Source organism: Acinonyx jubatus, chromosome B4 (genome assembly GCF_027475565.1).
Source record: "Acinonyx jubatus isolate Ajub_Pintada_27869175 chromosome B4, VMU_Ajub_asm_v1.0, whole genome shotgun sequence".
NCBI lineage: Eukaryota > Metazoa > Chordata > Mammalia > Carnivora > Felidae > Acinonyx > Acinonyx jubatus.
This window is the reverse complement of record NC_069387.1, coordinates 50,826,101-50,852,472: the sequence shown is the minus strand read 5'-3', so window position 1 is coordinate 50,852,472 and position 26,372 is coordinate 50,826,101. Positions and strand designations below refer to the sequence as shown.

The 26,372-nt window shown below is 37.8% G+C and overlaps 1 protein-coding gene across 9 annotated transcripts in view; it reads left to right on the top strand.

The window, feature by feature from the left end:
- PLCZ1 (phospholipase C zeta 1) overlaps nucleotides 1-26,372 on the top strand; it is a 147,469-nt gene that overhangs the window by 44,236 nt on the left and 76,861 nt on the right. For 8 of the 9 annotated variants that reach the window (XM_053225900.1, XM_053225901.1, XM_053225902.1 and 5 more), the window contains 2 exons: nucleotides 593-742; nucleotides 1,528-1,600. In XM_053225900.1, the coding sequence (XP_053081875.1) occupies nucleotides 593-742; nucleotides 1,528-1,600 (223 nt within the window). Of the gene's footprint in view, nucleotides 1-592; nucleotides 743-1,527; nucleotides 1,673-26,372 lie in introns of those variants that run through there. The other variant, XM_053225899.1, reaches the window with a different exon arrangement.

Genomic DNA, 26,372 nt, shown 5'->3' with positions numbered 1-26,372 from the left:
CAACTTGGGACTTTAAAGTGAGCACTTAGTCAAAAGAAGGATCAAAGGCTGGCTTTGGAGCACTTAGCTCTTAGGCCAACAACTGTCTATGGGGTTCTTCCCATAATAGGAACTGCTATAGAAAAATTATGTTATTTAATGTATTTGTTACTGAATGCCCAAACATAGCATTCATGTTGCCTAATGAAACATTTCTGCTCTGAAATCAGACTCCATTTGTTTGAATTCTTGTCCTGCCACTTAATGACTATGTATGTGAAACCCTGAGGAAGTTGTGTAACATATTTCTGGCTCAGTTTTCTCATCCGTAAATATGGGTTGTAATAACCCTGATGGGTTTGTGGTAGGAATTAAATGACATTATCTACTTAAAGTTCTTATATTGCCCAGCAATACTAAAGACCCAATAATTATTGCTACTGTCATTATTATTCCTTTCTCATTGGATGAGTGAAAAATTCAAGTGTTCTAAAACATAAGCTATTAACATTACTAAGTGTTGAAAAGAAAAATTTCAGAGAGCAGCTATTATGTATTATTCCCTAAAGAACACGTCTATGATTCTTTGATTATATCTTCCTTTATCTTTCAGCTTTTAGTCCAAGATGGAATGAAACGTTCACATTTATTATTCAAGTGCCAGAATTGGCATTGATGCGTTTTGTTGTTGAAAGTCAAGGTTTAATAACTGGAAATGAATTTCTTGGCCAATATACTTTACCAGTTTTAAGCATGAACAAAGGTAATATTCCTAAAAGTAACAGGATTGTGATACCAATTATAAATTTACCAAAGACACACATTGATATACCAAATAGCTCTATTCATGAGAGTCAGATGTAAAGGAAATTTTATGAATTGACACACATTTTCTCTCAGTGGAATTATAGAAATGTGTTTTCGCATGGAAGGTGGGGTTGTGGTTTGGGATTGCTGGGAAGACAAATTAGACCAACTTGGTATGTATGAGCATTTCTTTACATGGATCATCGCTCTTTTGTTTCAGTTAAGAGTAGTCATGACTACCACAAAGAAATAAAGGATGGGAATCAAAGAGAAGGGACAAGCAGTGACCCATTCTTCTACCCAAGGGGAGACTGGGAACCCAAGACAATCCCTTCTTGACTCTTTTCAGGGCTGCCTTTATGTTGTAGTCAGCTTGCTGGGGTGATTTATACTCTGCCCCCAATTACCTCGTCCCAACGTGTTTGTGTTTACTTCTCTAACACCATCTGAGCTGTACCTTGGAAACAGAGTCTGAAGCAGAAGGGTGGTGGCTAATTTAGCACACTGCACTTTGAGAGAGAAGAAGTGTGAGCTGTGTGTTCAGCGTTAGGCAGTAAGAAGTCAAAATAGAAGCTTCAAATATTTTATAGTTTGTGGGGAATTAACACACAAGATGAATATAACTATGCTGTCATAGTTTTTACCTATGCTTAGTAAAGATAATGTTCTTTCTCAGCAGCTCTATCGGGAACACTGCTAATTTATCTTTATTGTTCTAATTAGCTCTGATTCCTTTTGCAGGTTACCGTCGTGTTCCTCTGTTTTCCAAAATGGGCGAGAGTCTTGAGCCTGCCTCACTGTTTATTTACGTTTGGTACGTCAGATAGCAATTAATAGCACCTGACATATCATTAGCTATACATCGTAATAAAACAGCCAAAATGAATGTCTGTATCTTTTTTTTTAACATGAAGCAAAATAATTATTTGCAAAAACAGAAATATTGAGCAAGTTCACCTGTAACGCGCAAAATAGAATGGTGGAAAAAGGAGAACCAAACCTTCAGAGGTTCGCAACAGTGTGGCATTCTTGTCAGCCAGATTTTCCTGTTCCTCTATTGCTGAAGCTGCTCTTGCCACCTGCTTGTATCATTTTAAATTGGTAGAACTTACAAGCTCTTAAAATATGTCTGATTATATAAGATATGTTGGCAAATATTTATCAGTAAAAAGAAATGTGAAATCTAAGAGTGTTTTAACTTCTTGACACCCACTACTGCAAGTGGTAGTGAAAAGGAATTAGATTCCCAGGTGCTTTGTGCCCTTTTATATCCTAGACAGTAATTAGCCCCTGCCTTCTCGAGCTAGTTCTTAGATGCTGTGCATTGGATTTGGTACCCTGTAATTACACAGACATTTTTATGAGTGTATATGAAATTGATTTGCAGTCAAATGGAATTCAATCTCCATACCTGTAAAAGAGATCTACTACATGGGCTTCTAGGCTTGGATCTCTGAATTAACCCACAATGTTTCTGAATCTGTGCTAAATGTACTTTGAAGGTTGTCTCTTGGTCAGAGATGGGATTCCTGTGCTATTTCATAGGCTGGGCTTCTCACCATCAGCAGGATTTTGATTTACTAAATGATATATGGAGAATAATACAGTTTCTTATGAACTCTTCTTCAAAAAACAGGCATATTAATACTTACCCTACTGCATTGTTGCATGGAGTGAGGCGAAAGTATCTACCACAATTTTCGACTGATTAGGGGACCCTGATAGGTATTTGTTGAAATTAAATCTGAACTTACAACTAAAATCACAAATGATGGTTTGAGGTGTTTACTAATGCATTATCTCTTGCTGGCTAGAAAAATAAAAAATAACCCATGTGCCATATTTTACTACTATGACTTACCCTCAAAACCAAATATTTAAAATAATAATGCCACCGGGAATTCAAATACTGAAGCCATAAGCAGTAAGAACTGTCCCAGTACATCATCATCAAGATGCTCTCTTACACAGTTTCTAGATTTAAGAGTGGGGTACACTCTTCCCCATAGGGAGGCACAGCCACTTCCCAGAGGGATGCTTTTTATTTTGCTAGATAAGAAAAAGATCTTGTTTAAAACACCTATTGTTCAGAACATTAGCAGGTGAGATATTCAGCCCATTGGCCCAAGGCTTTAACCTTTTCTAAACTCCTAAAGCCTTTTGAAGATCTGGAATTCCATGAGATTTAAAGACTGATCAGGTGAGTTAGGCAAGAGTTCACTAATTCTACAGCAGTATAAACTTCTATTTCTTGTTTATACCACCAAGATTTGAAATGAGGGAGAAAAAAAGATATATGTATTTTTTTTCTCACTTTTTCTTCAGGTACTAATTAAATTCAGCTCACTAACTTTGAAGACCAAATCCTTCATTTTCAGTATCCCCACTCTACATCAGATAGGCATTTTTGAAAGGAAGCATTTAGATTATTTTATTTCCTGTCCAATAATCTTATAATACCCTTAAACATCTTTGGTTCTATTTTTTGTATACATTATTTATCATTTACTTTCCTTTTGAATTGTACTGGAATATTATTATTGTTCTTATTACTATTACTGCTACTACTACTACTATTATTATTATTATTAATTTTCTCACAATAGAAACTACCATAGAAACTCCAGAGCCAGGGAATGTTCTCACTTTAGAGAACGTTGGGAATGATGTGAGAAGCCAGCTTTGACTCATCCTGTCTAGGCATAATTCACTTGCAGGAAAAAATAGTGTTGGTGAGGGGAAGGAAACAGAATGAAAGGGCTAAATGAGCCCTTGGGCTGTGGCAACAGATTACCTCTTAAACTCTTAGGGGAAATGTCAGTTCCTCAGAGAAGCTGTCTACAATCTTTTAGTCTAGGTTATGTTTTTTGGAGTACATTTCCATACAACTGACAAAATGATAGCCAGGAACTGCTGTGGCACTATCAGGTAGGCCCTGTCATTGGTAGGAGCTTACCTGACACTTACAGTTAGGCAATAGTGTCCTGTTGACCATGACCGACTTCACAGAACAACACCAGACAAGGACACTCTGTGACTACAATGGGTCAAGAAAAAAACAAGATTACTTTGTAACCATGACTAAACACGTGAATATTGTCCAAAAACAAAAATGCCAAATATCTTCCTATCCTGGCTAACATGAATGGCTGTTGATTCTTTACCAATTATACCTTTTGCCTTGATTTATTCTTTTTATCTTATGGATGAGATTTATTCCAATCATAGAATTGCCCCCAATTCCTGACAACATCCAATGTAGAGGAGAGCCCTACTTCCTTGAAGCCCCCCACAAACCATCTAACACAAGCCTAAATCCAATATTAACTGCTCTTCAATATCCTATCACTGAGTTGCTCCATGGTTCCCCATTTGTGCATCTCTTTCATTACTACAAGCATAAACCCAACTGTATGTGTTCCTGGTGATCTTTGGCTGGAGGGCATAGACATAAACTTGGCTTCTCCTTCTGTAACATGTACTGCCATATAGTGATCAGTGCGACAGGAAAGTTTTGTTATGTTGTTGATTGTGACATTTTCTCTTTTTTTAATGCTTGTGGTTGTTTAGGGCCTCAGATAGAAAACAGAAAGAGCACAATCTCCCCATTTAGACTTACTCTGACTTTTGTTTGAGAGATGGTGGCCACTGGAGGCCAAAGATGCTGGTTGCTGAGGAGTGAAGTTGCTCTATCTCTTAAAGAAATGTGGAGAAGCTCCCTGGAGCCATAAAAAGAGGTCTTTATTGTAATTTGGGGTAGTACATTGTGCTTCTGAGGGATACAGACAATGAGCCCAAGATAGTACCTCCAAAGGTTGCAGTTAAAACCTTTATGCAAATTTCAAGGAATATTTGGGAGCCCCAGTGGTAAGAAGCTCACGTTGTGGATTGGTATACAGAGAATGGAATCACTTTCAGCGAAGGCTTTATGGACTTGAACAATGAACATTTTATTGGGACAATACATGAATTTCATTTTGCAGAAGTAATTAAGATTCCATAGTCTTGGTGCTATATAAACGTTTGTTAAATTGCATTTATTTCAAAGTAATAACCCCCTAGAAATATTTGCACCAACAAAAGATTCTTATGATGCATTTTTGATTCTTAGATCATGAATTTGAGGTCTCTGTATAACTAGAGCACACATTTTTACCAGCTATTAGAAATCTCCATTTCAAACATCAAAGGGATGGATTAAAGTGGTGTTTGAATTTATGATAGATTGGAATCTATGTGTCTTATATAGTTACACACCAGCCCAACACCTGGTGGTAGTTGGGGAAGAGTTGATGTTAAATGCCTTAACAACTTACACGTTTTCAGCAACACATGCCCTCTTTCTACTGTCCATGTGTAAACAGTTTAACTTTCACACTTCCAGTCCTCTTTCCTGTTCTTCTCCCCGGACAGTTACTTTTCTAACATGAGACATATCTGTAGCATCAGCAGTACCTAATATATGCTGATATTAAACATAAATTAACCTAAATCCTTTCAGTAATCCTATATTTTACTGTTAACAAAACAACCCCAAAACATTAAACTTGTCCAGGGTCTACAGTAAATGCCAGAATCTAGGTTACTGGTCCAGGGCAGTCTGTGAAAAAAAAATAATGCATTGATTACATCACACAATATACAAAAATTAACTCAAAATGGATTATAGATCTAAATGTCAAACTATGAAATTAAAACAAAAACTATTAACCTTTTAGAAGAAAGCAGATAGAATATTCTTATAACTTTGGGGTAGGCAAGGGTTTGTTGGAACATTAAAGCATGACATATAAAAGAGATGGTAAGTTGGACTTCACTTAGAAAAGAACTTTTGCTTTTTGAAATTCAAAAGTGAAAAGGCAATTTACAGAATGGGACAAAATATTTGTTTTAATTTTATTTTTATTTTCTTTTAATTTACATCCAAGTTAGCATATAGTACAACAATGATTTCAAGAGTAGATTCCTTAGTGCCTCTTACACATTTAGCCTATCCACCCTCCCACAACACCTCCAGTAACCCTCAGTTTGTGTTCCATATTTATGAGTCTCTTCTGTTTTGTCCCCCTCCCTGTTTTTATATTATTTTTATTTCCCTTCCCTTATGTTCATCTGTTTTGTTTCTTAAAGTCCTCATATGAGTGAAGTCATATGATACTTGTCTTTCTCTGGCTAATTTCACTTAGCATAATACCCTCTAGTTCCATCCATATAGTTCCAAATGGCAAGATTTCATTCTTTTTGATTGCTGAGTAATACTCCATTGTACATATGTACCACCTCTTCTTTATCCATTCATCCATCAATGGACATTTGGGCTCTTTCCATACTTTGGCTACTGTTGATGGTGCTGCTATAAACATTGGGGTGCATGCGTCCCTTTGACACAGCACACCTATATCCCTTGGATAAATGCCTAGTAGTGAAATTGCTGGGTCATAGGGTAGTTCTATTTTTGGTATTTTGAGGAACCTCCATACTTTTTTCCAGAGTGGCTGTACCAGCTTGCATTCCCACCAACAATACAAAAGAGATCCTCTTTCTCCACATCCTCACCAACATCTGTTGTTGCCTGAGTTGTTAATGTTAGCCATTCTGATGGGTGAGGAGATATCTCATTGTGATTTTGATTTGTATTTCCCTGATGATGAGTGAAGTTGAGCATTTTTTCATGTGTCAGTTGTCCATCTGGATGTCTTCTTTGGAGAAGTGTCTATTCATGTCTTTTGCCTGTTTCCATTGGGTATTCTTTCCTGCTTTGTCAAAGATTAGTTGGCCATATGTTTGTGGGTCCATTTGTGTGTTCTCTATTCTGTTCCATTGATCTGAGTGTCTGTTCTTGTGCCAGTACCATGCTGTCTTGATGATTACAGCTTTGTAGTATAGCTTGGAAGTCTGGGATTGTGATGCCTCCTGCTTTGGTTCTCTTTTTCAAGATTGCTTTGGCTATTCAGGTCTTTTGGTATTCTGGTTCCATACAAATTTTAGGATTATTTGTTCTAGCTCTGTGAAGAATCTGGTATTATTTTGATAGGGATTGCATTGAATATGTAGACTGCTTTGGGTAGTATTTACATTTTGGAAATATTTATTCTTCCTATCCCAGAGCATGGAATCTTTTTCCATTTTTTTGTACCTTCTTCAATTTCTTTCATAAGCTTTCTATAGTTTTCAGTGTACAGATTTTTCACCTCTTTGGTTAGATTTATTCCTAGGCATTTTATGGGTTTTGGTGCAACTGTAAATGGGATCGATTCCTTGTTTCTCTTTCTGTTGCTTCATTGTTGGTGAATAGGAATGCAACCGATTTCTGTGCGTTGATTTTATATCCTGCAACTTTGTTGAATTCATGAATCAGTTCTAGCAGTTTTTTGGTGGCATCTTTTGGGTTTTCCATATAGAGTATCATGTCATCTGTGAAGAGTGAAAGTTTCATCTCCTTCTGGCCAGTTTGGATACCTTTTATTTCTTTGTGTTGTCTGATTGCAGAGGCTAAGACTTCCAATACTATGTTGAATAACAGTGGGGAGAGTGGACATCCCTGCCTTGTTCCTGACCGCAGGGGGAAAGCTCTCAGTTTTTCCCCGTTGAGGATGATATTAGCATTGGGTCTCTCGTATATGGCTTTTATCATCTTGAGGTATGCTCCTTCTATCCCTACTTTCCTGCGGGTTATTATCAAGAAAGGATGCTGTATTTTGTCAAATGCTTTCTCTGCATCTATTGAGAGGATCATGTGATTCTTGTCCTCTCTTTTATTGATGTGATGAATCACATTGATTGTTTTGCGGATATTGAACCAGCTCTGCATCCCAGGTATAAATCCCACTTGGTCGTGGTGAATAATTTTTTTAATGTATTGTTGGATCTAGTTGGCTAATATCTTGTTCAGGATTTTTGCATCCATGTTCATCAGGGAAATTGGTCTATAGTTCTCCTTTTTAGTGGGGTCTCTGTCTGGTTTTGGAATCAGGGTAATGCTGGATTCATGCTGGCTTCATAGAAAGAGTTTGGAAGTTTTTTTTCCATTTGTATTTTTTGGAACACCTTCAAGAGAATAGGTGTTAACTCTTACTTAAATGTTTGGTAGAACCCCCCTGGAAAGCCATTTGGCCCTGGACTCTTGTTTTTTGGGAGATTTTTGATTACTAATTCAATTTCCTTACTGGTTATGGGTCTGTTCAAATTTTCTGTTTCTTCCTGTTTCTGTTTTGTTAGTGTATGTTTCTAGGAATTTGTCCATTTCTTCTAGATTTCCCATTTTATTGGCATATAATTGCTCATAATCTCTTAGTTTTTTTTTTTATTTCTGCTGTGTTGGCTGTGTACTCTCCTCTTTCATTCTTGATTTTATTTGTTTGGGTCCTTTTTCTTTTTAAAAAATTTTTTTAAATGTTTTTAAATTTATTTTTGAGACAAAGCATGATCAGGGGTAGGAGCAGAGAGAGAAGGAGACACAGAATCTGAAGCAGGCTCCAGGTTCTGAGGTGTCAGCACAGAACCCAATATGGGGCTCGAACTCACAGACCGTGAGGTCATGACCTGAGCTGAAGCCGGATGCTTAACCGACTGAGCCACCCAGGCTCCCCTTTTCCTTTTTCTTTTTGATCAAACTGGCTAGTGGTTTATCAATTTTGTTAATTCTTTCAAAGAACCAGCTTCTGGTTTCATTGATCCATTCTACAGGGTTTTTTTTTTGGTTTTGATAGCATTAATTTCTGGTCTAATCTTTATTGTTTCCTGTCTGCTGCTGTTTTTGGGTTTTATTTGCTGTTCTTTTTCCAGCCCTTTAAGGTGTAAGATTAGGTTGTGTATCTGAGATCTTTCTTCCTTCTTTAGGAAGGCCTGGATTGCTATATGTATGTATGTATGTGTGCATATATATATATATATATATGTATATATGTATATATGTATATGTATATATACATATATATATTGCTCTTATGACCGCCTTTGCAGTGTTCCAGAAGTTTTGGGTTGTGGTGTTATCATTTTCATTGGCTTCCATGAACTTTTAAATTTCTTCTTTAACTTCTTAGTTAGCCCATTCATTCTTTAGTAGGATGTTCTTTAGTCTCCAAGTATTTGTTACCTTTCCAAATTTTTTCTTGTGGTTGATTTCGAGTTTCGTAGCGTTGTGGTCTGAAAATACACACGGTATGATCTCAATCTTTTTGTTGGCATATAATGGCCAGTATATGGTCTATTCTGGAGAATGTTCCATGTGCACTGAAGAAGAATGTATATTCTGCTGCTTTAGGATGAAATGTTCTGAATATATCTGTTGAGTCTATCTGGTCCAGTGTGTCATTCAAAGCCATTGTTTCCTTATTGATTTTTTGATTAGATGATCTTTTCTTTGCTGTAAGTGAGGTGTTGAAGTCTCCTACTATTATGGTATTACTATCAATGAGATTCCTTATGTTTGTAATTAATTGATTAATATATTTGGGTGCTCTAACATTTGACGCATAAATGTTTACAATTGTTAGGTCTTCTTGGTGGATAGACCCCTTGATTATGATATAATGCCCTTCTGCATCTCTTGATACAGTCTTTATATTAAAGTCTAGATTGTCTGATACAAGTATGGCTACTCCAGCTTTCTTTTGTTGACCATTAGCATGATAGATGGTTCTCTATCTCCTTATTTTCAATCTGAAGGTGTGTTTAGGTCTAAAGTGGGTCTCTTGTAAACAGCATATAGATGGATCTTGTTTTCTTAGCCATTCTGTTACCCTATGTCTTTTGATTGGAGCATTGGGTCCATTGATGTTTAGACTGAATACTGAAAGATATGAATTTATTGCCATTATGATGCTTGTAGAATTGGAGTTTCTGATGGTGTTCTCTGGTCCTTTCTAGTCTTTGTTGCTTTTGGTCTTTTTTATTTTATTTTTATTTTTTTGTCCTTTCTCCCCTCGGAGAGTCCCCCTTAAAATTTCTTGCGGGACTGGTTTAGTGGTCACAAACTCCTTTAATTTTTGTTTGTCTGGGAAGCTTTTAACCTCTCCTATATTGAATGATAGCCTTGCTGGATAAAAAACTCTTGGCTGCATGTTTTTCTGATTCAGCACATTGAATATATCCTGCCACTCCTCTCTGGCCTGCCAAGTTTCTGTGGATAGGTCTGCTGCAAACCTGATCTGTCTTCCCTTGGAGGTTAGGGACTTTTTCCGCTTGCTGCTTTCATGATTTTTTCCTTGTCTGAGTATTTTGTGAATTTGACTATGATATGCCTTGTTGATGGTCGGTTTTTGTTGAATTTTATGGGAGCCCTCTGTGCTTCCTGGATTTTGATGTCTGCGTCTTTCTCCAGGTTAGGAAAGTTTTCTGCTATGATTTGGTCCCATAACCCTTCTGCCCCTATTTCTTTCTCTTCCTCCTCTGGGTCCCCTATGATTCTGATGTTGTTCCTTTTTAATGAGTCAGTGATTTCTCTAATTCTTAAATCGTGCTCTTTTGTCTTAATCTTCCTCTTTTTTCTGCTTCATTATTCTCTATAAGTTTGTCTTCTATATCACTGATTCTCTTTCTTCCTCATCCATCCTTGCTGCCGCAGCATCCACCCATGATTGCAGCTCAGTTATAGCATTTTTTTTTCCATTCTGAGTATTTTTTACTTCTTTTATCTCTGCAGAAAGGGAGTCTAATCTATTTTCGACTCCAGCTCGTGTTCTTATTATCGTGATTCTAAATTCTGGTTCAGACATCTTGCTTGTATCTGTGTTCGTTCTATCCCTGGCTGTCATTTCTTCGTGCTCTTTCTTTTGGGGTGAATTCCTTTGTTTTGTCATTTTTAAGGGAGAAAAGGAATTAATGAGGTAGAAAAATTAAAATAAAAAAGCTAAAATTAAAAAAATATTAAAATTAAACACACATACACACACAAATGGAATAAATGATGCTAGATCCTAGGTGTGTTTTGGTCTACATGTTGAAAGTGGTTTGACAGATTAGAGAAAATGGGGGGAAAAATGGAAATCGTTTGAGAATTTGAAGAAATGAATACACTGAAGTAGATGCAAATGAGATGATGGGAGTAAAATAGAATATGAAAAAATTTATACAAAAGTAAAGGATATAGTAGAAAAAATTAAATAAAAATATTTTTAATAAAAATTAAACATAAAAATGAATTTTTTCTCTCTCTGTATTTAAGAAAAAGAAAAGAAACAAAAAAATGAGAAAAGAAAAAAAGGAAATCGTTTGAAAATTTGGAAAAGTGAATACACTGAAGTAGACTAACATAAAATTATAGAAGTAAAATAGAATTTGAAAAAATTTACACAAAAATCAAAAATATCGTAAAAATATTAAAAATATTTTTAATCAAAATAGAAAATAAAAATAATTTTTTTCTCTTTCTGTATTCAAGAAAAAGAAGTGAAAAAGAGAAAAAAAAAGAAAGAGAATTGAATAGATGGACCTGCTAACAGATTGAAATAGGACTGAAATTACTTCATTTTCCCCTAGAAATCAGACTATGAAGCACTTTATTGTCAATGAACTAAGCAGGCGGTCAGACTTGTGTTCTTGAAGAGCGAGGTTGGCCCAGTTGTGCAGGGCTCTGTTATTGCTCCATTCTCCACTAGATGGCACTGCTAGCCTACTGGGGTGGATTGTTGGGGGTGCTTGTCGATGCGCATGCGCGGGAGCGGTGAAAAATGGCGTCCCCCAGCCACCCAGACTGTTCTCCCGAATCAGCAATCGCGCACCCATCCTCCGTTTTCAGCTCTCGTCCACTCCTTGCTTTTCCACACTCCGTGGCCAAGCCCCAGGCAGTACCTCTCTCCTGAGTTTTGTCTCAGATGTGGCTTTTCCCCGGTCCCTTACTTCCAAAGGACTGTGGCTTTGAGCCGTTCTGGCCGTCTGCAGGAGGGTCTCACCGAGCAATGGCCGAATGAGCAATGGACTAATGTCAGCTGCACCCAGGAACGCTTGCTGGACCCTGCTGTTGCCAGTGCCCCGAGACCGCGGCCAGGTGCCAGCCGCCCCAGAAAAAGTTTGCGAGACAGTGTTAGCAGCAGCTTTTCAGGGATTATGGAAAATCACCACACACATTTGGCACCAGGCTTCACCCTCAACGACCTTGTTCCAGCACCAGGGAATGTGGCTGTTCTCTGGGGTCTGCAGGGACCAGGTGGCTTCAACAGTCCATACCAAATGTCCTTCCAGCAGTGGAACCACTTTTCCCCATGTGGCCCAAGAACCTCCCTGACTCCACTCTGCTCCTGGAGACTCGCCCTTCCCACCAGAGCACCACCAGGTATAGAGCTGCGGAGTTGCAGACTTTACACTCCCCTTGTTTACAGTCTTAATGGAATTTAAACCCTCTCCTTTATCCTTTCTCCCTTTTTAGTTTAGTCCCCGCAGTTTCCAATTTTCCGCTTTCTCTCTAGCTGTTTTCGGGGAGGGGTATTCTCCCCAACGTCTCTATCCCCTCTCTGCACACAAAAGCACCTCCCTTCCCGTGCCTTCTCGCTCTCCAAGTTCAGCTCTGCACTGTGTATCTTTTCAATTCTGTGGTTCAGGTTGTGCAGATTGTTAATGCTCCAATCAGTTTACTAGATGTGCAGAATGGTTTAGTGTTTGTCTGGCTGTATTTCATGGACATGAGACACACAAAAAACTTCCATGCTGTTCTGCCATCTTGGCTCCTCCCCTGAAAATATTTTTAACATATCTATAAAAAGACTTGTATATGCACTATATAAGGAATATTCACAAGTCAATAATAAGACACCCCAGTAAAAATGAGCAAAATTTTTGAACATGAACTTCCCAAAGAAAAATATATCAATGCCCAATAAACATATAAAAGGATGCTCAGCCTCACTATTCATTAGGGAAATGAAGAAAGTACAATTAGTTACCAATAGAAAGGCTAAAATAAAAGGAGCCATATAAATGTTGGAAAGGATGTGGAAACCAGAATTTTTATACCTTGCTCTTGGGAATGTAAAATAGTACACTTTGGAAATGGTTTGGCAGTTTCTTTTTTTTTTTTAATTTTTAAAATGTTTGTTTATTTTTGAGAGAGAGGGAGGAAAGAATGAGTGCAGGAGGGACAGAGAGAGAGGTAGACACAGAATCTGAAGCTGGCTCCAGGCTCTAAGCTATCAGCACAGAGCCCAATGCAGGGCTTGAAGTCACAAACTGCAAGATCATGACCAGAGCCGAAGTTGGAGGCTTAACCCACTGAGCCACCCAGGTGCCCCTGGCAGTTTCTTATAAAGTGAAACACAGGGGCACCTGAGTGGCTCAGCTGGTTGTGTTAGGCTCCTGATTTCAGCTTAGGTCATGACCCCAGGGTCGTGGAATAGAACTCTGTGTCAGGCTCTGCGTTGAGTGTGGATTCTCTCTCTGCCCCTCTCCCCTGCTTGTGTTCTCTCTCTCTCAAAATAAAATAAAATGAAATAAAAATAAAGTGAAACATATACTTACATATGACTCAGATATTCCTCAAGGTCTACAAACATACACATGACTCCTTGATATTTACCCAAGGGACATGAAAGCATATGTCCACACAATATGCGACTGTTGATAGCAGCTTTATTTATAATAGCTACAAACTTGAAATTACCCAAATGCCCATTAACAGGTGAATGGACAGATAAAGTGTGTTTTATACATGCAATAGGGTACTATTTAACACCATAAAAAAACTAAACTATTGAAATATGCATAAATGTCAATGAATCTCAAAGTCATTATAATGAATAAAAGAATATAGGCAGAATAAGTCATACTGTGTAGTTACATTTATTTACAATTACAGAATGTATAAACTATAGTGCCAGAAAGCAAATCAGAGCAGGGGGATTGAGATGGAAGTAAGGCTGGATTAAAAGGAGTTACAAAGAAATTTTGGTAGAGATGAAAATGTTATCTTGATTGTGGTGATGGTTTAATAAAGGCATATATATATCAAAACTGCTCACATTGTGCACTTGAAACACATGAGGTTTAGTGAACTGCAATTAGATATCAAAAAAGTTGAAAAAATACAAACTCTAAGAAAATAGTATATCTCAATTCTTTTTTGGGCATTCTCAACCAGTAATCTGCATCAATGGTAGACAAAATGTTGACCTGATTCAGCTGTGACGAAATGCGTTCTAAGTGTAAGATTAGTCAATCTTCTAATCAGATCAGGTGATTTAAACTTCCCTAAATTGGGGGACAAAGGACTGAGTGGAGTGCTAAGCATGGAACACTCTTCTAGACTCTGTGGGGTGCTGGGCTTGACAGAAACTTGCATGGAGTTGCTTGTACAATATTTATGGCCAACCCACATATACTGAACACCAATCATTTAACCAATGAAAACTATTTCTAATATCCCTTATGCTAATTGGCATACTCTATTGTGTAGAGATAGGCAGAGATATTAAACCTGTAAAGTATCATCTTTGGAGTGTAGATCCCTGATTAGAGTTTTAAAAGTGTTAACTGATCACTTTGGGAGGTTGATTAAAACTAATTTATGCACACACAGATATACACATGCACCACACAAACACACATACATATGCACACACATGCTTATACATATATATTACATGTTTTATTCTGAAGTTAGTAAATTATAGATATTTAAACCAAAACAAAGGATGGATTTGTTTTTGAGTTTTTAAATCTCTTTAAAATACCCAAATAATTATTTTTGTTCCTTGTCTAGAACAGTGGTTTTCAGCCTTATCGGAAAGTCAATTAGAACACAGAAGTCAATTAGAACATTAAAAAACATTTTCAGAGATTCTGATAAAATTGATGTGGCATTGTTTGAACACTGAGATTTTAGTTTTTATTTTTTTAAACTTTATTTTGAGAGAGAGAGAGAGAGAGAGAGAGCGCGCGCACATGTGTGGGGGGGAAAGGCAGAGAGAGGGAGAGACAGGATTCCAAGCAGGCTCCGTGTTGTAGGAATAAAAACAGCCTCCAGCATGTTAAATGTATATTAAATGGCACAAATTTATTTTTATATATAGTTGGTTCATTCAAAATTTATATTCTCTCTTTTTCAAGTATTTGACTTTGATTCCAACGTCTATATTAAAACTTACGTGATCAGAGATAACATTATTGAATGATCTAGTGAGAAATGAGGGAGCTAGCACATAACATAATAAGTAAAAGCAAAGAAACAATCAGTCAAAAGCCTAATGTAATTCGAGACACTTTTTGGCTCCAAGAGCAATGAAGATTGAGCCTGGGGGTTAGAACAGGATTGTTGCAGGAGAGACGGTACCTAACAGAGGTGCTGAGAATTAAGTTAGAACAAGGTGACAGCTGTATTTTCTTATTAAAAGACAGTATTACAAGAGAATTTTCTGAAGTAATATACGTTAATTCCCTAAAAACTATAAAGCTATAAATCATGATACACCATGGTATCAAATAATATCTTTTACACTTTTTTATATTTTGAAAAAAATCAATCCTTTTCTCATCTATTCTCTAGAGCTGTGTGCCATCCCATAGTATTGTCTGTGGTGTCCCTCTGGCCAATAGGGGAGCCACCAGCTGCATGTGATTATTTGCCACTGGTGATGTGGTTAGTGTCACTAAGGAACTGAATTTGTGGTTTTGTTTTACTTAATTTAAATTGAAGTAACCACATGGGGCTACCCTGTGGGTGGGTATAGTTCTGGAGTGCTGGCCTCACTTCTGCTCTTCTCAGTTCCAGGCTTTCTCCATTATGCTCACTCACACACCATCCCATATTTCACAAAAAGGACATGATCACCTGTCATTTTTCTCATATGTGCCTCTTTCTTCCTAGTCCTTTTCACTACATTGTGGATCCAACCCAATAAGATAATATCTTATTTGGATAGCACTTAGCAATTTACCAAGTGTTTTTACATGCATTATTTAGTTTGATCCTTATTAAAAAAAATATATAATATATATTACATATTATATATACTTTACATATTTATAATTTATATATATTATATATAGATATATAGATGATAGATAGATAAAAATCTGTGGTTTTAAGTGATTTTCCCAAGTGAAAGTTTCTTAACTGATTTGATCAGGTAAAAGAGCTCATTTAAAAGAACAGGTGATAGACAATATAAACATAGGTGATCTGAGGCATTATGGAAGAGCATATTTAAAATTGTTCAGTGCTAATGTGAAAAGAACACTGAATTAGCAATATTCTCTTATTTATTTTATAGCTAGAAGTTTGTGCCTTTTAACTCCCTTCCCCTATTTTGTCCATTCTGCCCCCTATTATGAGTTAGATTTTTAGAAATTGAGGATAATAATTCCAACTAAGCAGATTTGTTTTAAAGATTAAATGAAATAATATATCTAAAATATTTACTACTGTGCCTGACAGATAATAAGGATGAACAAAAATGACTATAAGGATAATAGCTATAAGGCTATAAGTATAAGGGCAATCACTGGCTATAACCTCTGGCACTTGATTTCCTGGGTTTCTAGCCTCTATTCCCTATTAGCTGTGGGACCTTGGACAAATGACTCAACTTTTTTTTTTTTGTTTTTTAGTTTTCACATCAGGGGACTCAAGACAATAATCATTGTTACAAGGATTAAATTAACAAATGTGTATAAAGAATTTGAAACAGTGCCTGAAACATGAACACCATATACATAGTAGCTATTGTCACTCTTGTCCTTGTTTTCATTACCTTTCTTCAATGAGAGAAGTTACTCTGATTACTCCCCTGGAGCTTCTCTATTATTATTTTTCTCATATGTCAAATGATTGTCTCTGTTCTCATTTGTAACCGAAAATCTAAAAAGATCAATCATAATTTTTCGCTGGGTGATCTTCTGCACTCGTGTGTTCTGATGAGTGGATGGGCATCAGGCCCTACATGTCACCAGGCAGCATCCCTGGGCAGCAGGCATAGCTTTGGGGTTTGAGCACTTCTATCCAGAGGGTGACAAATCTTCTTGTGGGGCTGGTGGTGAGTTAACCTGTAGTGAGAAGAGCCTCAGAGAAAGGAGATGAATTACACTAGCATCAGTGGGCTTCCCCAGGATGTAGGTCCTGTCTTCAGTGTGTCAGAAGATGGTGGGCCAGCGTTCATGAGGTCCTCGAAGAAGGTAGGGGTCTGTAGGGCTGCAGCCCCAGTGCTTCAGTGGTAGCAAATGCTTGGACTGCTAGTGATGCTCTCAGTCCATCTATTGCCTGAGTAATTTTGATGCTCTATGTATGTAGGTTGAGTTCCAGCTGGTTTCCAATAGATGAACAAGGTTTTCCTCTCAAAAATATTCTTTATTTAAATCACCTCAATAGGAGCTTAGTAAACTGGTAAACTGGTAAAATGGCAAAGATGTATTCTTAGATTCTCCAACTTTCTAAGGAATTATTATCAGTGGGAATCTTCTTGGTGATTAGAAACCTATTATGTAAAAATTTTATGTGTGTTTCTTTTTAAGAAATAACATCTCTAATGTGATATTCTACAGAGAACATTACTGAAGTTATGGTTGCTGTTGTTCTCTTCAATGCCACTACCCACTAGTCCCTGAGAGACACAGGAGGTTAGGATAATGAGAAGGTGGAGGGGAGAAGTTTCTGATAATATAGCTTGAGACTGAGAGACAGGTGTTTTCATTTTTTTAGCATAATTATCAGTAAAAGATGCTAAATGGATATTAATTTTGATGACCTCAGAAATCTGATTATCTTTTAGCTACTATTTCCTGAAGGTAAACCCTGGATAAAACTTTTCCCATTGGGGTACCTGGGTGGCTCAGTTGGTTGAGTGTCTGACTTGGGCTCAGGTCATGATCTCGCAGTTCGTGAGTTTGAGCCTCTTGTTGGGCTCTGTGCTGACAGCTCAGAGCCTGGAGCCTACTTCAGATTCTGTCTCTCCTTTCTCTCTGCCCCTTCCCTACTTGCGCTCTGTTTCTTTCTCTCAAATATAAATAAAAATAAAACATAAAAAAATTAAGATTTTTCACATCATTCCTATTCCTCCTCAGGATCCAAAGTGCTCCCAGCTCCCTACCCACCTCCCTACCTTGTGCTATTTCCTAGAAAAAATCTGGTAAAGCTGTAAGTTAGCCCTTCGTCTTCAAGCAGAGCTGGTGTGGTAGAAATTGCATGGACTTTGAATTCAAGCCAGGACTGGGTTTGACTACTGGGTTCAAAAATATTTCTTAACTTTTTTTTGAGATTTTGTTTTGTTTTAATGGAGATACCATTGCTTAGTGTACTGAGTTTTGTGAAGATTAAATCATGTACTTAGGGTCGAGTGCCTTGTACCGTATACAGGCCTTCAACAAATGTTAATTTTCCCCCCTTTGTCAATACAGGAATTAGTGAACAAGGAGGTTGACTAAGAAAGAAACTTAGGCAAAGGCAAAAATGTCTTAAGAATTTTTAAAAACAAGCCAAACTCTGCCCATTCCCAGCTGTCTATTTTGTATTATCTCTTTATTGATCTTCTCTATTTGGTGAGGTATCATTCTTATGGTTTCCTTTAGTTCTTTGTATGTGATTTCCTTTAGCTTTTTGAGAATATTTAAAGTCTCTACTAATTCTAGTGATGAGGATTTCTCAGGGACAATTTCTATTAATTTCTTTTTTTCCTATGTATAGCACACACTTTCTTGTTTATTTGCATGCATTATAATTTTTTGCTAAGGATTGGACATCTTAAATATTGTAATGTGACAACTCTGGAAATCATATTTTCCCTTTCTTTGGGGTTTGTTGCTGCTTCTTGTTATAGTAGCTATTTAGTGAATTTTCTGAATTCACTGTTCTGAATTTTCTGAACTGTTGTTTAGTAGTTTATATACTTTATTGTGTATGCTCACTGAAGTCCCTGTTCTATTTCTTCAGACTACTGGAAAAAGATTTTTTTTTAATTTAAAAATCATTCTAGTCTTTGTATATAGGCTCTGTATGTATGTTGGGGGATGCCTTCAACACTCAGCCAGGAAGCTTGTAGCTTTGCTGTAGTCTTCATTTCTTGTTGCCTAGAGCCTGGAGGTCAGCCAGGGATGAGAGATTTGTGCCTTGACAGGTCTTAATCTGAACATGCTCCTGCCCTGGGCATGTGTGTGGTCTTATAGATTCTCAGGGACATGTGAAAACTTTTCAACGCCCTTGTTTCCCAAATCATCACATTCCCTAGCCTTTCTTCCCGTACATTTCAGTCTATTGTTTGCCCAACTGTTATCCCTTGTCCCCAGCAGCAGTGCTAATGAATACATTTGCTCTTGAATATTTTCAACAAATGTTCCCTGGGCAGCCACCTCAGCACTGGGAGAGTTCTGAGGTAGGTGAAATAAAGACAAACCCTTTGAGCTGGTCCTTCAGGGAGCACCAGACAGATCAAAACAACCACAATTCTTTTAGAATAAGGTTTGTTTTGCTTCCTTCTGTATTAGGAACCTATATTAGGAATGCGGGCTGTTGTCTTTATTGGTGCTATTAAGCTGGGGAGTGGGTATGAGGCCAGGGTAATTTGAATTGTCACAAAACTTTACCAAAATTCACTTGTCTTCTCTTGTTTAAGCATCCTTTTTAATTTTATTTTTTAAAACTTACATCCAAATTAGTTAGCATATATTAGCATCCTTTTGTGTGCGTGTGTGTGTGTGTGTGTGTGTGTGTGTAGATGGACCTTTGGAGTTTCCTACTCCATCATTTTTGCTGATGCCACTCTCTACCAATATTATTAACATCTTATATTAATGTATTATATTTGTTACAATTAATGAGCCAATATTGATACACTATTATTAATGAAAGTCCATACTTTATTCAAATTTCCTTAGCTTTTACGTAATGTCATTTTTCTGTTCCAGGATCCCATCTAGGATACACATAACATTACAGGTCATGTCTTCTGAGCCTCCTCTTGGCTGTGACAGTTTCTCAGACATTTTTTTGTTTTTGATGAACTTGACAGTTTTGAGAATTACTAGTCAAGTATTTGGTGAAATGTCTGTCAATTGGGTTTGACTGATGTTTTTTTTTCTCGTGGTTAGACTGAGACTGTGAGGTTTTGGAAGGAAGACCTCAGAGGTAATTTTCATCAAATCTTATCAAAGGTACATACCATCAACATGATTTTTCACTGTTGAGATTGACCTACATTACCTGATTGAGTTGGTGTTTGTCAGGTGTCTCCACTGTAAAGCTATTACCCATCCCCACCCTCTTTCCGTATCATATTCTTTCAGAGGAAGTTACTATGTGCAACCCACAGCTAAAGAATGGGTAGTTCTGTTTTATTTTCTAGAAGGCAGAATATCTGCATAAATTCTTTGGAATTCTTTATGAGATATTTGTGTCTTTTCCCCCATTTATTTATTCATGTTGTTATTCTTACCAATATGGACTCACGCATAACTATTTTATACTTTGGGATACGATCTAACGCTAATTGTCCTACTTCTCCCAGCCTTGGTCATTGGGAGCTCTTCAAGTTGGCTTCTTGTCCTAGGGAATATCTTCACCCCCCACAAACCATCTAACACAAACCTAAATCCAATAGTAAGTGCTTTTCAACATCCTATCCCTGAGTTGCCCCATGGCAATCTTGTGGGGGAATATCTTCACTCCCATCACCACGTTTGTTTCTTTGTTTCAGCTGAAGGATCCCTGGTGGTAGATCCTTTCCCTGAAGCTGTGGTTGATGTTTGTGAACAATAGAAGTCAATAGTGATGATTAATGCTTTTGCCACCTGATCTTGAAAACACTTTGTTTTCTCAGGTTTAAATTTTACAAGTGTTGAACAGAATTTCCTACATTTAAAATCTTTAATATTTTTTTCCTTTTATTATTTCCATATTCTTATGCTTCTCAGATAGTTACAGCTGGTTTTGCAACTTTGTATTCAACTTCTTATTTTGGCTTCTTTACTTCTCTAGCTCATATGGGCACAATGTTGTTTCTTGGATCTGAGTGCCTTTTTTCCTTTTCCTTTGCTCTCTGGCCCAGACATTTGTTTTTCTAACTTTCTACTCTCAGAGCTTTGCCTTGACAAAGATGAAGTCGGTGAGTTTCCACGTTTGTCACACAACACTTTCAAGTCTTGACTGTCTTGACCCTCTGGAGTAGGACAGTCCCACCTACTCAACTTCTATTAGACCAACATCTATTCTAGGTCAAGTCTTAACCTGTAATCATCTTGTCTGGCATCCTTTTAGTAAGTTTTCCCTTTGCTTGATTTTCTTTTCTTTTTCTTTCCATAAATTTTCCAAATATGTTCTCCAAATATGCCACCCCCTTTGGCAATAATTCTATTCCTCTGCATGTCACACAATAATTCTTGGAGTCATTTACCTCTCTCTTCCTGGGGTTTCCCTCTCAAATCTGACCAGATTTCCTTAACCACTTTATTGCTCTGTCCTAGTTTTTAAGGGATGGTTTGCTGGTTCTTACAAAATGATGCTGTTTTAAGAGGGATCTTTTTAAAAATTTCTGAACTTAGTTCTCTCTAGGATGTCATTATATCTGCTCGCCAAGGCGTTTCCTTTTTTTTATCTGATTGATTTTTTTAGGTACCAGTCTTCCTTTCTGAACTGGTAACAACTGAAATATATTGCCCTTCTCCATCACCTTCCTTCAGAGAAGTTAGACTTGAGCATTATCACTTTTTTAACTTTGCAGTTCTTTCTCCTGGCTCTTAGCATCTCATTTCTCCTTCATATCTGCCCAGCCTATGCCTTAAGACCCCAATGTTTTTTTTAAGGAAATATCTTTCTCATTACTTCTCAGTTTGAAACCTTCTATTTTATTTTCCTTCTATTACCCTTGTTTTGATGGTAAGAAATAAGGCACCTGTTGAATCTACTTCAGTTTCTTCCTGGATCCTGGGGTAAATCAGAATCTCAGAGCCAAAGGCTGTCAGGCACAGACCTTTAAATGGCTTTCTCAATTTTGGGGCATTTAATAATCTCACTCAGTTATTTTTTGACCTCAGCCTAGGAAGAGAGCATTTTCTCTTTATAAAAAGAGTCCTAGTCCTTTTGATTTAAATATTAATAAAATCGACATCCCTTTTATGATTACAGCCATGGTTTGAACCTCTGAGCTCTAATAACTAGACTTTCTTCAATTATCAGATGCAGAGCCTACTGGAGACTGTATTTTTGAAGTCACGGAGGTCCAATGAGTGTGCCCCATGAATTTAAGTTTGGTATTGTCTCTTCCATTGCTCGGCCACCCTAAGGGCACCACACACACACACACACACACACACACACACACACACACACAGAATACAATTTGGGGAAGCTGAGATAGTAGGCAAGCGTATTCGTGTCTGGAGATAAGATTTTTAAGCTACAATTCCACTAAAATTTGTAGTGCATTTTCAATCCAGCCACTGTTCAAATTTCTGGCCTAGTAGTTAGAGATCTGGCTAAGAAATCCATTAAAGAAAACAGCTGATGTTCTTTTATCACCTAACGCTTAGAAAAGCTTATTCAAGAAAATAAAAAAGGTTGTCTTTCCTTATAGTCTATTTTGTTCCAGGGACTAAATCTTCTGTGGCCTGTATTCATGAATGCCTAAGGTTTAATGCTACATCCCTTTAATGATAAAAACCCATCATGTGGTGCAATATAAGCCGTTGCAAACTACCAAGATTAATAAATTCGCATGGCCCACACTTACCAAAGCCCAAAGTCTAAGCGGGGTGTCTTGGTCCACTGAAACTCCTGTGTTTATGCTATGTAGGCCCCAGCATTCTTTCTAAAGAAAAAGCTTTCATTAGATTTAATCAGTTCAACTAAAATGTTTTCAGAGCATACAAGCTCCTGTGCTAGGAAATAAAATATATCTTCATTTGTGACAGTTGTGTTGCAATATAAGACCTGAAATCACTGAGCAACTGCTTTAGTCACTAACATTTCTCCCATATGCTATCAAGTCATTCCTTTGGGCCTGGATAATATGTACATAGTGGGACCTTCTCAATAATCTATTCCCTCTGGGAATCAAGTCCTGACCTTGAGCTAAGTTTGCTGGAAGTGGGTCTCTGCTATCACGGCCACTTAATTGTTATAGGTAGCCATGTTATATCTGTGATCCTCAGTTTCTTTTAGCCTGTGTTTTTTTGACATGTCTTCCTTTTCTGTGGAAGTTTCTCAGGAATTTTTAAGATCAGAATGGACAGTTTGAGGGGGGTTGAGGGGTGGCCAATTGTCCAATGCTTCAGGTCCCTCATGTCCACTTACCTTAAAAATACCTGCCTGTGGGGCACCTAAGTGGCTCAGTTGGTTAAGCGTCGGACTTCGGCTCAAGTCATGATCTCATGGTTTGTGAGTTCAAGCCTTGCGTTGGGCTCTCTGCTGTCAGTGCTGAGCCCACTTCAGATTCTCTGTCCCCCACTCTCTCTGCACCCCCTCATAATAAATATACATTAAAAAATTACCTCTCTGTGTCTGTCACTCTCTCACATACACACACATGCACAAACATTCCATTTAAAATTTCATTTGAATGGAAAGATTATGCTACAATGAGACTTTTGAATGTTATTTCCCTCTAAAGATATAATCATCCTTCCTTCCCCATCTCATTAGACTTCTTGTAGGGAACAAATAAAGTACATTTGTAAAAAAGACTAAAGGAACTTTAAAACATATGAATGAAAATTAATATTAGAGACCTTGCTTTTCTTGTTTACTGGTGTCATTCGGTCATTTATTTAGGCATTAATTCACAAATACTAACTTGGCATCAACTATGCACCAGGTATTTGTGGAGCTGAAACAGAAAAACAAATGAAGACCCAATGTATTAGTTAGCTAGGGCTGTTGTAACAAAGTACCAGAAAATGAGTGACTTAAACAACAGCTTTTTTTGTTTTTTGTTTTTTTGTTTTTTTTGTCTCACAGTTCTGGGGACTAGAAATCTGAAGTTAAGAGGTCAGTAGGGTGGGTTCCTTTTGACCATCTGTTCTATGCCTCTCTCCTAGCTTTGGGGAGTTTGCTGGCAATCTTTGGTGTTCCTTGGTTTGTGGATGCATCATCCCAGTCTCTACCTTCATGTTCATGTGGTGTTTCTGTGTATGAGTCTATGTCTAAATTTCCCTCTTTTATAAAGACACGTGTCATATTGGATTAGGGGCCTACCCTACTCTAGTGTGACCTCATCTTAACTAATATATCTGCAATGGCCCTATTCCAAATAAAGCCACATTCTGAGGTGGGGGTTAGAAATTCAACATGTGAATTTTGGGGAGACATGATTCAGTCCATAAAAACTGCATACCATCTGCCTAAACTTAAAAGTTATAAATAAAATTAACACGCTGTTAAAAATAATATGCTTTGTTCTCCTATTGCGACAAATGCATCTTCATAAACACCTGGAAAGGTAGGTTTTAATTTAGAATTCTTGGACTTCTTGAAGATTGTTGTCAGATTACAGTAGCCTGAAAAGGGCTGGCTCCCCTCCGGAGCCCTCTGTATGCCCCACTTTTTCTTCCTGCCTTGATCTGCTGTGGCTGCCTTCTGCACATCTGTGGACACTGTAGCTGACACATTCTGCATCCATATAACCCTGCGGGCAACCTCCCTTAGGCCACCACTAGGGCCTGCGCATTTCTCACACTGAAGATGCAGTCTCACTGTAGATGAATGTGCCTCTGTAAGAGGCCTGCAAAGGCTGTTCAGGCAGGGAGTTCTGGGATCCCTGTCCTGGAATGTGGTCTAGAAAGAGGGTTCTGGGGGTGACTAATGCTCATAACTGGAGGAAGCAAGATTCTCTATGGTGAGGGCCCCAGGGCAAGGACTTCCTTTGTGGGGGTCTAAGGTTGCGTTGTCAGTGAACAAAACTTCTTTACAGTCCTGGGGTTTATTGTTTAGTGAAAGGAGACAAAACATAAAATAATAAACAAAAGAAGTAAATTGTATAGAATGTTCAAAGGAGTAAACTGTATAGAATGTTCAAAGATGATAAGTGCACAAGAAAAAAAAGTAGAGCAGAGGGGGAAGGATCTAGTGTTTATCTGGGGATAGGGCAGGTTCCAATATTACAAAGAGCTGTCAGTGTAGGCCTGACAGAGCTGGGAACATTTGATCGAGACTTGAAAGAGGTGAGAGGGTCAGGCAAGTGGATTTATGGGACCAAAGCACCTTTTGGAAAGAAGGAGCTTTCTGATAAAGATTCAGGGTGGAAGCATGCCTGGAGTGCTCAGGAAACAGAAAGGAGGCCAGTGCTTGAGTGCTATGAGCATAGGAGGATGTCATGGGAGTTAAAATCAGAGGTAGCTAATGGGAAGAACACAAAGGCCTTTTAGGTTATTTTAAAGTTTGGGGCTTTTACTCCGAGATTAGCAGTTCCTGGAGAGTTTTGAGCAGAAGAATGACATGATCCCTTTAGCTGCTGTGTTGAGAATAGACTATAAAGGGGACAAGGTAAGCATAGAAACAAAGAGACTATTTAGAAGAAGGTGAGTGTAGTAATCTGGGATAAAGATGACAGTAGTACCTTGAAGCAGAGTGGTAACAGATGGAAAGTGAAAAGCAGTTGGCTTTGGGCTATGTTTTAAGGTAGAGGCAATAGGAATTTCTGATAGACTGAATTACATTAAGAAAAAGAGGGGGAAGCTAGCAAGGATTACTTCAAGGGTTTTGCTCTTTAAACAGGTTTGAGGGGAAAAGATCAAGTGTCTCATTTGGGATATGCTGAGTTTGAGATATTTAATAGTAGGCAGTTGGATATGGAACTCTAGAATTTGGGAGGGGGATCTGGGCTGGAGTTATAAAACTGGGGATCATCAGCAAACAGGTATTTAAAGCCACGAGAATAGATATGATTTTTAGAGAGTGAAGGTTGATGGAGAATAGGACCCAGGAGTGAGCCCCAGGACACTCCAACATGGGAGCTTATGGAGATGATGGTCCTGCACAGAAAACTGAGGAGTCACCAATGTTACAGAAGGAAAGCACAAGAGGGTGTTGGGTGTCCTGGAAGCCAAGTAAAGCATGAGTACTGAGGAAGATGGAGTTACTGATTGTGTCAAATACTGCTGATAGGTTAGGTCAGATTGGAGCTGAAAATTGACCTTTGAATTTAGCTGTATGAGTCAGTAGAGATCTTGACCAAAGTAGTTATGGTGAAGTGTTAGGGGCAAATAGCTCCTTGGAAAGAATCTGAGAAAAGAATGCAAGCAGAGAAACTGGACACGGAGTAGGGACAACTGGTCTGAAGAGTTTTGCTACAAAGAGGAACAGGGCAATAGGTAAATATTTAAAAGAGGAAGGAGGATCCTGTTAAGTTTTTTATTATGGTTGTAACATCATGTAACCATGTAACATCATGATTGTATGCTGAAGAGAATTATCCCCAGTAGCAAATAAAGAAATGAAGCTTTTGAACAGAAGGGAATTCCAGTAATGTTTGTGAGTACATAAGAGGGGTTGGGATCAAATGTACAAGTTGAGAGGTTGATTTTGTGTAGAAGTGTGGATAATTCTCCTATGGTAATAGGTCAGAAGGTGAAATATAGGATCTGCTAGGTGGGTAGATGCTGTGGTGGAATCTGCAGAGGTCTTTTGACCGATTCCAATATCTTTTTTAAAAGTATATTTATTTATTTTGACAGAGAGA